A 14,555-nucleotide genomic window follows, 5' to 3' on the forward strand; every position below is an offset into this window, starting at 1 on the left:
TGATTATTTCAGGGACTAAAGAGGAAGTACAATCAAATGCAAAAAACATAATGCTGTGAGTCACATTTTCAATAAAATATGTTTATTCTCAATTCTACTACATACTGTTTCTCCATTCTGGGGATACATTCAGTGCCTTTAGAAGCAGCAGTAAGTCCTTTACAGTCTTAGCGACTAAAGACTAGCTTCTTTCTAATGGTTCCCCATTCATTCAGAATAGTTAAGATGGTCTTTAAAACTTACTATGAGATCCGTGTTATGTAATACTGTTTGAACAGACTGTATTTGGTTAGCCCAGGTCCGCTAACCCAGAAGATTAGAACCTTGTGGTAATCCGGTGAAGACTGGTTGGCAGATAGCACAGGGAAATGGAAGTACACTATTTTGCAAGTCCCTAATTCTAAGTACATTCATGCCATTAAGTACTGATGTTTCTTTTAAGTAATCCACTTCTATTCTCTGGGCCTCCATTTCCCTAACTGCAAAATGAGGGTGTTGGGCTGCTAGATGATTTCTGAGATAATTTCTAACTCTGTGATTCTGTAGCCATCATTCTCACGTTTTTTATCTGGGTCCCAAAGGCAACAGAGAAAAGTGTGGCTCAATCCAATATCATCCACATTCCAAAATCAACACAAAGCATGCTTTTTCTGTGCATTACAAGGCCTGGATTCAGATCTTCCTGTGTTCACTAACTGCAGAACCCTGATATAGTGTACTGTAATGTTGTGGTTAAGGTCAGTGGCTCTGGGAGCCAGACTTCTTGGGCTCAAAAGTTGGCTTTACCACTTATTAGCTGTGGGACCGTGAACAAATTATTTAACCTGTCTGTGCGTTAGTTTTTCTCATCTGTAAATATAGATACTTACTGTGATGGGGTTGTTGTGAAGCATAAATTATATAATGCTTTATGAATTAATTCGAATAATGTCTGGCACAAGTAAGCACTTAATGAATGTTACATCTTATTATCGTTATTATGATAACTATTACCATTACCACTTTGCTGCTACTAAACCTCCTTTGGTCTTTGCTTCATCATCTGTAAGATTATAATAACATCAACCCCACAGACGTATTAGGATCAAAATATTGCATTTAAAGTACCTACTTTGGTGCCAGTGCCTGGCTTTTCTAGGTGCTCAGTAAATCATGTTCACATAAATAGAACCAACTATGCTTGTGGTTGGTGTTAGTCACTGTATCTTCCCCACTTATCCCACTCCCAGTCTTTTTGATACTAGTTCCAAGAACAATACAAGCTCAAGGCAGAAAACGTCAAAACTATTTTTCCATGAGCATATGTATTTTTTATTTTAAAAATTGTATTCTATTGCCCATACTGTTTTGAAGCCTACCTGCTTTTACTTAGTGATATCTGTAAACACTTTTCCTAGTGAATAGATATTTTTTTACAAGGCAATTTGTAATAATTGTATAGTATTCTACTGTGTGTTTAGAAAATAATATACTTGCCCAACTATCTATTAATGAGCATTTCGGTGATTATCTTTTTTTTTTTAAGATTTTTTTTTTGACGTGGATCTTTTTCTTTTTAAAATCTTTATTGAATTTGTTATAATATTGCTTCTGTTTTCTGTTTTATTTTTTTGGCCGCGAGGCATGTGGGATCTTAGCTCCCCGACCAGCAATGGAACTCCCATCCCCTGCATTGGAAGGCAAAGTCTTAACCACTGGACCGCCAGGGAAGTCCCCTGGGTGTTTACCTTTTGCTATTAAAAATAACACTTCAATGAATGACTTTATATACATATACTTTATATACTTTCATATACATTATCATACACATCATTTCCTAAGGATAAATTCCTATACGCATAAGTTTTAGCAAAGGATATGCATATTTTAAGTCTTCTGTTACATAATGCCAAATTATCTTCCAGAAAGGCTTGTGAATCTCCACTCCCCTCAGCAATTCTGCCCTTTAAATAAACTTTATCCTCATATACTAAAGCAAAGCTCTCTAATGTGGATATTTTCATTAACTGGCATGTGGACAGTTGTTTTTTCCTTTAAACATATATGCTTTTGTTCTTTAAAATGGAAACTAGAAATCAGTCTTAAAATATTCTTAGTGATTTATGCATTTGGGCATATGTGACATGTACAAGGTGATGTTGGCTCTTTGCTCAGTGGAAGGGTCTTGTGATGTATTTCATTAACATGTGGCACCAGAATGTTTTTTGTTTAGTAATGTATTTTACTGCCCCAGGCAGCACAGTAGAGTAGATTGAGGACTTGGGAGCTGGAGTGGCCTTCGATCCTGTTCTGGCTTTGTTATTCCTTTCTTAGGTGGATTTAAGCAAGTTACTTAACCTCTTCAAGCCTCCATTTCCTTAAATACACCATGAAGATAATAATATAGCCTATTTCATATGAATGAATATTAACTGAGATAATGAGTATTTAACACAACGCATGGCAGTTAGCACTCGATAAAGGTAAAGTATTGCATGAAAACATATTTTCACGCCAACTCCTTACATATGAATAAATCACTACTGTTTACGAAATATCCATATTACAATAGTCATGAGCTGTCAATAATCATCCTCTAGTAATTCAAACATGACAGCAGTATGAAGTTCTAGGACAGGTAAAACTAACACATGGTAGAAAAAGTGCAAAATAGTGATTGCCTCTGGGGGTTAGGGAAAAGGATTTACTTAGAAAGGCTGGAAGGCGCTTCCTGGGGTGATGGGAGTGTTCTGTACCTTGATAGGGGTTTGGGTTGCACAGGTGATTGCATTTGTCAAGTCTCAGCAAATGTACACTTAAAATTTGTGCATTTCATTGTGTATAATTTTTTAAATGAAATATATTTCAATACACATATAACAGTGCATTGCAGTACATATATAACAGTGCATAAGTTTAAGGTGTACAACGTGTTGTTTTGATACATTTGTATATTGCAGTACGATTGCCATTTGTAGTGTTAGCTAACACCTCTATCACATAATTATCATTTCTTTTTTGTGGTGGGAATAATTAAGATCTACTGCCTTAGCAAGTTTGATATTTATTTTACATTATTATTGTCTATAATAACACTGTGCATCAGATCTCCAAGACATTTATCTGCTAATTCCAAGTTTGTAACCTTAAACATCTCCCTATCCCCCACCTCTCAGCTCCTGGTAACCAACACTCGGCTCTTTTTTTTACAAGTTCATGGATGGACCTCAAGGATATTATGCTGTGAGATAAACCAGACAGAGAAAGACAAATACTATATGATGTCACTCATATGTGGAATCTAAGAAACTAAAACTCATCATGTATACTTTTACATGAAAAATCTGTAAAAAAAATTATTGAACTGTAGATAATAATATGAAAGTTGAAATATGTGAAGGAAGTCTACTGTTGTATGCAGCTTACTTTGGAATGCTTAAAAATGAAATAAAAAATGAAATATTTTTTAAAAAGATGGACTAAGACAGGAATGGAGAGATGGATAAATATGTGATACAGTGAATATAGTTATATGTTAAATATAGAATCTAGTTGACAAGTATATGTGTGGTTTTGGGTTGTTTTTTTTTTAAATGTTTGATAACAATCTTTTAAAATTTGAATCTAGCATTTTTAAGGCCAGTGCTGCTCAACTGGAGATGCACATCACACTTACCTAGGACATTTTATTAAAATATACATGCTTAGGACTTACTCCAGATTTACTGAATCTCTTTACTTGATATTCTCTTGAGTAGGTGTGTGTTTATTATAAAATTCTTTCCTTTGGCTTGTATGTTTGGTAATTTTTATAATAAAGTATTGGGTGAAAATATGCCTGTGAAAGCTAGTCTCTAAATATTGATAAAATACTGGCCTCTAGGTCATTCATATTATCAGAATGCCTGATGATACTTCTCTTTCTGTTTTGCATATTATATTTAATGGAAGGTAGCAGGGTAGCGAATATCATCACGTGTGGAATGTTAATACTCAGAGTTTGAGAACTTCATTAGTCAACAAGTCAGGGAACAGAAGACTCTTTCTTCCTCTTAAAAGTCTAAAATAGGAAAACAAAAAGGAGACCACCAATGGCACTTTGGAGTTCAGTGTTAGGTATCTGAAAATTTTGTTGAGTTCCTCCTAGTTCCCCTGTGCTTTGTCATTGCATGATTGTTTAAAATCAGTAGAGTTTGTGTTTCTGTAGCAAACAGCTTTCGTTTTGATAGCCCAATCTTTTGTTTCCTTTCCGCAGGCATTTCCTGTTCAAACATGGATCTGGTTCCTCGGCCATCTTCAGTGCAGCCAGTCAGAACTACCCTCTGACGTCCAATACCGTGTACTCACCTCCTCCCAGGCCACTTCCTCGGAGCACCTTTTCCAGGCCTGCCTTTACCTTCAACAAACCCTACAGGTGCTGCAATTGGAAGTGCACGGCCTTGAGTGCCACTGCGATCACAGTGACTTTGGCCTTGTTACTAGCCTATGTGATTGGTAAGTCCTTTTTGCCATGCTTCACTTTTCTTCTTTATCAAAGTCTTGTTTTGCTTGTGGTGGAGTTGGGGCGGGGGGGCTTCTCTCCTTACTCTGTGACCTACAAATTTGAACTAAGGCTTAGTAATATAAATAACAAATAGATTTCTAATTAGTTTTTTTTTTTTTTTTGGTACTTCCTAACCTTAAATACTGCTGAGGAGAGTAAGATTGCTCTTTGAGAAGAAATATTTCTACTACCAGCACAGTCTTATTGATTGCAATTACTGTAGTTAACCATTTTCCCTTCAATTAAAAGGTTGTTATGGTTTTCTCATTAGAAGTCATAAGTACCAATCTACAATAGCTTCTTAAATTATAGCTAAACAGTAACACTGTTACCGAATTTTCAGGTAGCAGTTTTGTTAAAGAAGTAGTTACTCCGAAGCTATCGGAAAATCCAGGGCATAATTTCTTTCCAAGAATGCAGAGTTTTACACTGGGACTAAAAAAAGTCTTCTTATTTTCACTAGGTAAATGGCTGCAAAATTGTGTGGGTACTATGTTTGCAAAGGTAAAAGAGAAAACAGTAGTGAGGCGCACTTCCCACTTTTAAGAAAAATGTTGTTCTTGAGGCATCTTGATTAAAGTCACCCTTACTTGATAGCAAATTGTATTGATTTTTCTGGGCAGCATTTTATTTTGACTGAACATTACTTTTCTTGTTTGAGTGGTTTTGCAGTCTAAAATGTAAATTAACTTAAGAAACATGTATTTTGTGGAAGCACTATTCCTAGAAAAACAGCATATCATGGGAGAAAAAGAATTTGATCTAAGTATGTCACTTGTACCTTCTTTTCAGGTTTAGCCCGATTTCCTAATTGAAGGGGAATTACCCACAAAGATACATTGAATGTGATTCTGAGAGATAGATTAAAAAGGGATTTAGAGTTTTTTATAATTATAAAAAAGTAAGTTTTGTTGAGTCACATTGTATTAAAAATGTGAATAAGAAATTTCCCATACCTAGTTTGTATAAGAGTTATAGAACAAAGGATAGTAAGTTAAATAAAGAGATATATTTGGTAGGGGAGTCACTGATAATGTCAACAGTAGAGGATCATAGCCTATATTGATGTTCATGATTGTGTCTTTTATATTTTCATTGTACAGTCTGAATATGTTTGAACAACGCTTCTGTTAAATGCAGATAATATTAACCTATAATATCAAAAATGTGTCCTTTATCTCAGACATTTCAGGATAACCCAACATGTATGTTTATTTGGTTTGTAATAATGTTTAATGAATAATAATGCTGAAGGAATGGAGGTCGGAGATGAGAAAGTACTATAATATAAACAGGATTTTAATATGGTATCATTCAAAACAAGGAGTAATTTCAAAAGTTTAAATACATTAGAAGCCCTTTAAAATGTTATTGTTCAATTATGAGACCAGCTCTTATCTTATAGGTTATCTTGTGTTAACTTTTACTATACAGAGAGGTAATATTTTAGATTCAAGACAATTACCTCTGGAATAAACAAATCCAGGTAATAGTAAGCCCTTTATTAATAGGTTTATACTGTGTTCAAACATCTGTCTCTATATAAATTTATTATATGGCCACTCATATAAAAATTGTATTATATACTCTGAGACTTGTTTAATTAGATTATATATTTATTCATTTCAGAAGTGAACGTAGAGGGCTTCCCTGGTGGTCCAGTGGTTAAGTCTCTGTGCTTCCACTGCAGGGGGGCACAGGTATGATCCCTGGTTGGGGAAGTTCCACATGCCGCGTGGTGTTGTCAGGAAAAAAAAGAAGTGAAAGCAGAATGTTTCAGTTATTTCAAGGACTGCCTTTTTTAATAGGGTAAACAATGGTATATAAATTTGATATGACAGTAAGGCAATATAGTACAACGGTTACGAGCATGGATTTTCAGACCTCTGCCACTTCTTAGGAATGTTACCTTGGGCAAATTATTTACGCCTTTAAGGCCTCCATTTCCTCACCTGTAAAATTGTCCTAAAACAGTACCTGTAACATAGGGTTGTTGGAAGAATTAAATGAGTTAATATAACTAAAGAACTTGGAATAGGACCTAAAATATAGTAAGTATACAATAAAGGTTAAATATTATTATTGTTGTTGTTACCATTACTACCTATATAATTATTATTCACTATTAAAAGTCGCTGACTCTCAGAGTTAGCCATTTTATTCATGGCTCTATCCCAGCACCAAGAACAGTGCCTGGCACACAAGAACTTTGCCTGTCAGTAAAAGTTTATTGGAAAAAACGAGTTATGCTAAGCACTCTACCTGTACTAGCTCATCGCATTCTCACGATAGTCCTTCAGGGTAGCTATCAGTATTAAATCTATTTTATAAATGAGAAAACTGAGGCACAGCCAAGGTAAGAGATCACATAGAGCTGGAGTCCCCAACTCCTGGGACCTAATGCTTCATGATCTGCGGTGGAGCTGATGTAATAATAGTAGAAATAAAGTGCACAATAAATGTAGCACGCTTGAATCATCCCCAAACCGTCCATCCTCACCCCCGGTCCTTGGAAAAATTGTCTTTCACGAAAATGGTCCGTGGTGCCAAAAAAGGTTGGGGATCTCTGACATAAAGGTCACATCACTAAGAAGCAGGAATCCTAAGCTTTAAGCCAGAGCAGCAGACTGACTCCAGAGGACATGCTCTTGAGTGTCAGGGCTTGCTTGCCCTTCTAGCACTGCAGTAAACCTTGCAGCTCATTGACTTCTTTGTCTACTAAGTAAATGTACCATTTTTTTTCTTATTAAATTACAAATTAAATTAGATTTACCAGGTCATCCATTGCAATGGTTACTGCAACTAAGATTTGTGGATTGGTGAGAGAGATCTGTTGAAATGATTTACCTTGAGACTTTGAAAATGCAGAAATATCAGGCTAAATGCTAGCACAGTAGGTTGAGTGGGTTCAAAATGAGATGTTAATGGCAAACACTATAACTTTGTTCTGAGTTCTGTCATCAACTGGACATTATGTGATTTTGGATAAATCAGTTAAAATCTCTTCCTCCACTTACCCCACCTGTGCCATATCACTGACCACCTCAGGAGGGTAGAGTAGGAATTCATAAATAGGCATTCAAGTGAAAGATGTCACATAAGAACTGTAACACACAAGATGATTTTTAAATGGCTTTCTGTGGTTTAAATAAAAAAGTATGATATTTCAAAATACGAAATCATTTCACTCTCAACTCTTGCTGAGTCTGTAAGAGTCATCTTTTTTTTTTAATCTCCCTTTGCAGTTGCCGTATAGCCCAAGTAAGATCTTTCACTGAAACTATTTACTGCTTCTGTTTCCCGTGCAAATTCCTTTCTGCTATTTCATTTTCCTCTATTATCCATTATACATAACCTTTAGATACTAATGGCTGTAGGCTGTGCTGCCCTCAATCCTCTAGGGGAAATCACATCAATATCAGTGGGACATCAATAGACGTTCTGTGCATTATGGCTCTGTAAGTGGTCATTGGAAAGCAATGGAAATCCAGCAAGTGAAAAGTCAGAACTGGGTTGTTCCAGGCAACCAGCCCCACCCCCACTCCTACCCACTGTACCTTCTGGGTCAGCAAAAAAATAATTTCTTTGAATAAGTTTTGAGGTCATAAAATTTGGTGAAGGGGAGGCATGGAAAGATACTGATTATATGAAGATATTATGGAATGGCTATTGTCATCACTTACCCATAAATCTGTAATATTTTCCATCTGAATCAAAAAATATGTCTTCATGCTTCATCCTCTCTGATATTTTGGCATCAGTGATGTAGCAGTGCCAGTGAGAAGCACATTTGCTTGAATTTACAAATAAGCCATATGAAGTAGTAGTCAGGAAGACAGATGACCATATGCAAGGCATCAAGAGGAGGCGAGGTTAAGGTACTTCATCAATGGTTGTGAAGGGCACAAACTCGGCTTCTCTGGTAATCTTTGATGTTTTGATCAAGTTTCTCCACAGTCAGCAGTTTGTATAAGAGGCAGTAGAAACTCAAAAGCAATAGAAACTCAAAAGACTACTTTGTGCCTGGGGTCAAATGGACTGTTGCATTGAATGAGTTGGGGAGTAGGGATTTCTGGCTCTCAAACCCAATATCATCAGTTAATGATATCGATGTTCCTTTTCTTTTGCCATGAAATTAGTAGTGATTCATACCACCTTCAGGGGATGCAGGTAGTGTCCAAACTCAACAGATGAAATAATTTAAGTCCATGAATCTCCTTGCCGTGACATACTATATAGCCCACATGTAGAAAGTTGTCCAGAATGGTTATTAATACAGAATTAGGAGAGAGAGAATACTGAGCCCAATTCTGTGATGGAAAGTTTAGGGATGAAACTATTCAAGAGGGCAAAGGTCCTACTTCACCTTGCTCTCTGCACCAAAGTTGAGTAACAGTGCTTTTAGTGCTTTCTTCTGCGTCCTTTTTACTAGTCCAAATTGCTCTACTTTCTAGAGTTGTTGTTACAATGGAGTAAGAACATGCTGAAAGTGACAGAATGAGAGGAGTGAAGTGTGTTTATTTTGCCTCCCTCACAAAAAAAGTGCAAATACTTTACAATACAGGGAAGAAATAAAATAGAGTAAGGCAAATTTTGATTTTGGAAAATTCAAGAAGTTAGTTTTTTTTTAATGGAGAGAATTGAAATGGAGTTTTTTCCCCATCAAATCTAGATAGACAATGCCGCTTCCCACAGTGTACTAAGTGTAGATAAATAACACTTACCATCGCTTTCACTTACTAGTAACTTCATTAATGTCTCTCTGCCTCAGTTTCCTCATCTATAAAATGGGAATGTTGATAATACTTTCCTCATAGATTTTTTTTTAATTAAATGAAGTGAAACATGTAAAACACCCAGGATATTGCTTAGCAGATCTAAGGAAAGATTGACGCTTATTATTAGTGGAACAGTATTATTATTAGGAGTATGAATTTGAGCTGAGGTAAGCATTATGAGCATGCAGTTTATCCTAACATAAACTACTTATGTTTCCCTTCTTCCCAAAGTCATCTAGAACAGTAGTTTCAGAGTTGGAATGTCTGTTTCAAAAGAATCCTCTAATGGGTTCGCTGTTTCCCTCTCCCTGCTCTAAAATATCGGTAAATTTGCCTTTATTTTACTAATTTCCCTTTTCCTTGGTATTTTGACCTTTCAGATGGTTTTGTATTTCTATCTGGAGGCCATATCCAGGTTGAAACACATTTTCTTTAAAATGCATTATGGCTTATAACATTCAAGAAATGACTCAGCATAAAATGCTAAAAAGCATTTTACTTTATCCTATAGACCATTATCAATCCTTTTGGTGTCATGTTTAATACTTATTACTACTTTCAGTTCACTCTTGTGGACCCATTTACGATAATGATGGCAGTTTCTGCTTTAGCACTGACTTTGCCTCCTACCCACGAATCTACCAACTTTCTAGCAACCTCTCTAAGCAGGGATCTGGAAAATGATGGTATAACTTCAGTCTAATTATAAATCTGCCATCCATGCATTTATCAGAACTCTTATTTAAAAAAGATTTATATTTTCATCTGACATCACCTTTTTGTTGTAATATGTCCCATAAGTTTTATACCCACTATATTAAGTGGCACTTTTACCTGTCATAATTAAAAGTGTAGATTCAATCTGAATTAAACATACTAAAATGACAGGAAGAACCTGTGCCACATACAGCTAATTTCAGAACCATAGTTAGCACCACTTGCTGAAAATGAAGGTACTTTAATGAAACACAAATATTAGATTTTTTTTTTTTTTGGAACTCTAGCATGCTCTGGATTTAAGACAGAGAGAGATAATTTCTTGGGTGAATAAGTAATGGATACTAAACATATGTCTTGCATCAAGAGATTATTTTTTTGTCTCAAGGAGAGATATTCACCCTACCAAGTACTTCCCATACACACTGTCTAAGCCTGGGTAGAGAAATTTAAATGAGATTTTGTGAAATATGGGGTTGGCCAAAAAGTTCATTCAGGTTTTTCCATAAATGGAAAAAGTTCGTTTCCCGACAGCATGTTAGTCATTTTGGAGCTTTACATGCTTAGGAAATTTTACAACAGCAGGAATCCATCTTGCAAATTTAGGAAACAAATTCTCTCTCTAAAGAAATCTCTTTCCAAGTAAATAATTTGAATTCTTTTGCATAAAGGAAATTTCACTCTTGTTTAACTTAGTCTCTGCTCATCCAAATTATATACATAATACATATATAGATATGTTATATGAATATTTTTAGACCCACATTGCATAAGTCGTTAAGCTGTACTTACTCTGAAGTGAATAAGAATAAACTAAATTAGAGCAATGGCTTTAAAACAGATGGCAGGTTAACCCATTTTAAACTTCAGAAATGTGACTGAATTTTCATATAGAACCGCCAGAATGGGGAGGCCCAGGATCACCAGCAGAATATCTGATTTATCACAGTCAAACTGAGAGGTGGCATCTTACAGGGTGCAGACACATTCATTTGGAGCTTAGCAGTATGCCCTTTACAGAGAGGTGGGAAAGCATCATATGTTTTATGAAATACAAATATATTGGTAAACCGGAGGCAGCGCAAATGGAGGATATGGGAGGGTGGCAGGAAATGAAGATAAGAAGCAGGAGCAGATCATGAAAGGCATTTTAAGTCATGGTGAGGAGCTTGTAATTTATCCTAAGAGCAAATGGGAGGGTTTTTTTTGTTCTTCATTAGGGCAAGAAAATTGTTTGCTCATGTTTACATTTAGAAAAATCACCCTCATGGCAGTACGGAAGTTGGAATTGGCAGACAGGACCAAGTTGCATCAAAATGGAGGTTTGCAGGGCAAGTGCAGCAAGAAGACAAAAGAGATAAGGAAACTGTAGATGCTACTAATGAAGTTTTTTAAGTGATCAACCAAAGGATCAAAGAAAGGGAAAGAAAACAGGAAGAAGCAACTAATGGCATTCTAAACAAGACATGAGTCCAAGTGTCTAGAACTAGCGTTGATATCATAGGGTAGTTAGGGCTGTGAGTGAGCTAAATAGCTAAAAGGAGATGGTCAGAAGCTAAGTCTATCAGAATTTTAAATTTCAGACTCAGAGCATAAAAATGTGACTCCCCTGTATACTTTAGACCTAGTTAAGGAACATATGTGAGGAGCTCCTTCCAGATGAATCATTTGCTCAGGGAAAGCTAGATTCTTAACTAGGGATGATCTCACAAGGTGGTCTTCCCTGGGTAACTTCACAGACTCACCAAAGTGTGGGCAGTGTTTAAATAAGAGCACCACATTATATTGGATCCTGCAGTATAGACGAGACCCATGTAGAATTCCAGATCACAGTATGGCTCCTCAAGAGCTCCTTTCTTGGGGATCATGTTGATCTCTATGGCATAATAATGAACAAACTAAGAGGGTCCAAGATGACCCACTGGAATTTTCTGCTGATTAAGACCTCATTATGGCTTTGCCAATCGAGTTAATGTAGACCTTATATAACAAATTATAGTTAACATCTAGAGTAATTGCTTACCATGAGAGTTTCTAAGGAAGGGCATCACAGATGTCTCATTATCAGGTTGAATTGGCGATAGGAAATTTTTAACTGGTAGAAAAGACTTCTGCTATGGTGCTTTGTAAACAAACAAGGGAAAAACCTCTTGATTCCATTTCATTTCTTTTATATTAAATGAGCTTCATGTCCTGATCAAATGATCAGGAAGCGGAAAGCTAGCATATGTACATAGAACATCAGAGGAGGTTGTGAGTTCTCAGGTAAACTAGCTGTGGCTGTGGCCAGAAATCAATACAAATGTGATTTTGACGGTAAGCAATCTGTGCTGTTCTACCACCTGGTACAGAAGAGGCACATTTTGCTTCTTGATATTCATAGGTTTCACCAAATCAACTAGCCCCATTTTTTATGTTGTGAATAACTTTGTTTCAGCCTTAATTCAGTTTTGCCTTTTGTTCCCTGAAGGAAGAACCTAGATGCCCTTTGATCTTGAACTTTAATTAAACATAGATGTTAAATATGGCAAATGACGATACCACATAGTGTCTTTTCTGTATCCCATATGTCCAAATACTTTGCGGAATTAACTAATAAAATTATGGAGTTAAATGAAAAGAGTACCAAATAGAGAGAGTACATGTTAGATTTTTGGATTTGACTCATAGCAAGCAACCCAGCTAAAATGGGTGCACAGTGCTTAAGAGAGGGAGAGATGCCCACTGTCAAGAAATTAGGAACAAGTATACTTTGCTAAGAAAGAAAGTGGAAATTTCTGAAATGGAGCAGTTTTGTTAAAAGATCATGAGCTGCCTCCAGACGAAATCCTGATGAATCCAAACCCTCTAAAGTTGGCAGATAGTTCAGTAGTTTCGCCACCACCTCACAGAGAGCCAAGAAGTGTTTTATACCATTGACCTTGGTGGTAAAGCTAACCTCAGTCAGCCCATGAGTGGTTGAAAGGTCAGATGACTTTTGAACCTAGTTGAATTCTTTGGTTTTAGAGAGAAGAGAATGTTTATGCCAGTGGGAAGCTGTGGTAAAGCATTGCACGTGTTTGGTGCTAGTCCGGGCTGTAATAGCACACGCTCAAGGATTATCATATAGAGTATTGCCGACATGGCACTAGTTAAGATTTACCAACATAGAAGACTGTGGGAGGTTTTGAAGGCCAGATGGTACAAATAGATTCTCTCTTTGTCATGCCTAAAACACAGCCTGTTCCAAGACTGAACAAAACCCAAACAAACCATTAGTATCTTTGGTTTCTGTTCCTGTCTGCTGTATGTTTTTAGTTTGGTTTCCCCGACCAAACCCTGCCCTTGGATTAGCTGGCATAAGTCTCCTTGCTCACAGGCACCCGTCTAGTCTTTTGAAACAGTGAAATGTAAAATGTAGAGATAAGAACCCATCAACAGAGGGAGAAAAAAAAGCTACGTTTTGAAAATAAGAGATTCAGTGGGCAATCAAGATCAAGTATATAAATAAACATTCACACACAAAAAAACCCATGAGTTTATGGAGTCCAGTGGTGGGTATGTCTTTTGGCCCAAAATAAACAGAATTAATTATTAGCATACACAGCAAACTGATGAATATAGTTCTATTTTTATCAGAAATAATAGGATATGTATCTTTTGTGATTTGGAAAGAAAAATATTTAGATTACTCACTGACTATCTCAGCAGCATTCCTGCTAATGAGGCCAAGGTCATGGGCTCAGTTACTGTTTCAACCTTTTAGCTCTAGTCTGTTTCATTACTAAAGCCACAGTCTCAATCTCCCTTTTTGCTCCATCCCCCAAATCAGAAACCTAGTCCTGCCTTCTACCCCCTAACAAAACCTGAACTCAGAAATGAATCTGATGAACGAGGCAGGTTTTGCCTGTCACACATAGTATTTAAGTGCTGCCAACTAATTTAAAAACTTAAGTCTAGAGATTTTACATGAAATCTCTGGTTTACATAGAATTTCTAGCCTCTCTTTAAAAATAAAAAGATCTGACATTCCTAGATGTGCATTCATGCGTTCATCCAAACATTTATTGAGTACCTATGTGCTACACACTATTCTAGTCTTTTGTTTTGCAAAAATAATATGAAAACCATTGACTGCAGCTAAATAGGGGCTACTCCCAAAAGGACCATGAACTTTCCAGTCCATCAGAGTAGGCATACTGCCCTCTTCACTCTTTTATACTACCTGCCTTCCTTCTGGGTTGGCATTTAAGCTTGCAACCCATGTAATAAGATAATTCACACTAAAGTAAAAATGGCTGTGATAAAGAAAATGTGTTATATCTCTCTAATATTAGTTGCATTTTAACAGAAGACAGAGTTGTACGCCAAGAATGGCAAATCTCTGACATTAATGTCATCGCTTCCCTGTCCCAGACCCATGGAAGATATAAGTAATCAAAGCAACAAACATTCTTTCCTGCTGAGTCTAGATTCTGCAATTTGAGCTTACTCAGAAGTTGAAATATATTTGCCATCACTACTTTCAACGAAAGAAATGAGATACTCTTTTTGAGTTT

At 36.4% G+C, this 14,555-nt stretch overlaps 1 protein-coding gene across 4 annotated transcripts in view; it reads left to right on the forward strand.

The window, feature by feature from the left end:
- Positions 1 to 14,555, forward strand: part of TENM1 (teneurin transmembrane protein 1) — a 538,104-nt gene that overhangs the window by 227,525 nt on the left and 296,024 nt on the right. For all 4 annotated transcript variants that reach the window (XM_057718000.1, XM_057718002.1, XM_057718001.1 and 1 more), the window contains one exon: positions 4,235 to 4,473. In XM_057718000.1, the coding sequence (XP_057573983.1) occupies positions 4,235 to 4,473 (239 nt within the window). The remainder of the gene's footprint in view (positions 1 to 4,234; positions 4,474 to 14,555) is intronic.

Source organism: Hippopotamus amphibius, chromosome X (assembly GCF_030028045.1).
Source record: "Hippopotamus amphibius kiboko isolate mHipAmp2 chromosome X, mHipAmp2.hap2, whole genome shotgun sequence".
In the NCBI taxonomy this organism is placed as follows: domain Eukaryota; kingdom Metazoa; phylum Chordata; class Mammalia; order Artiodactyla; family Hippopotamidae; genus Hippopotamus; species Hippopotamus amphibius.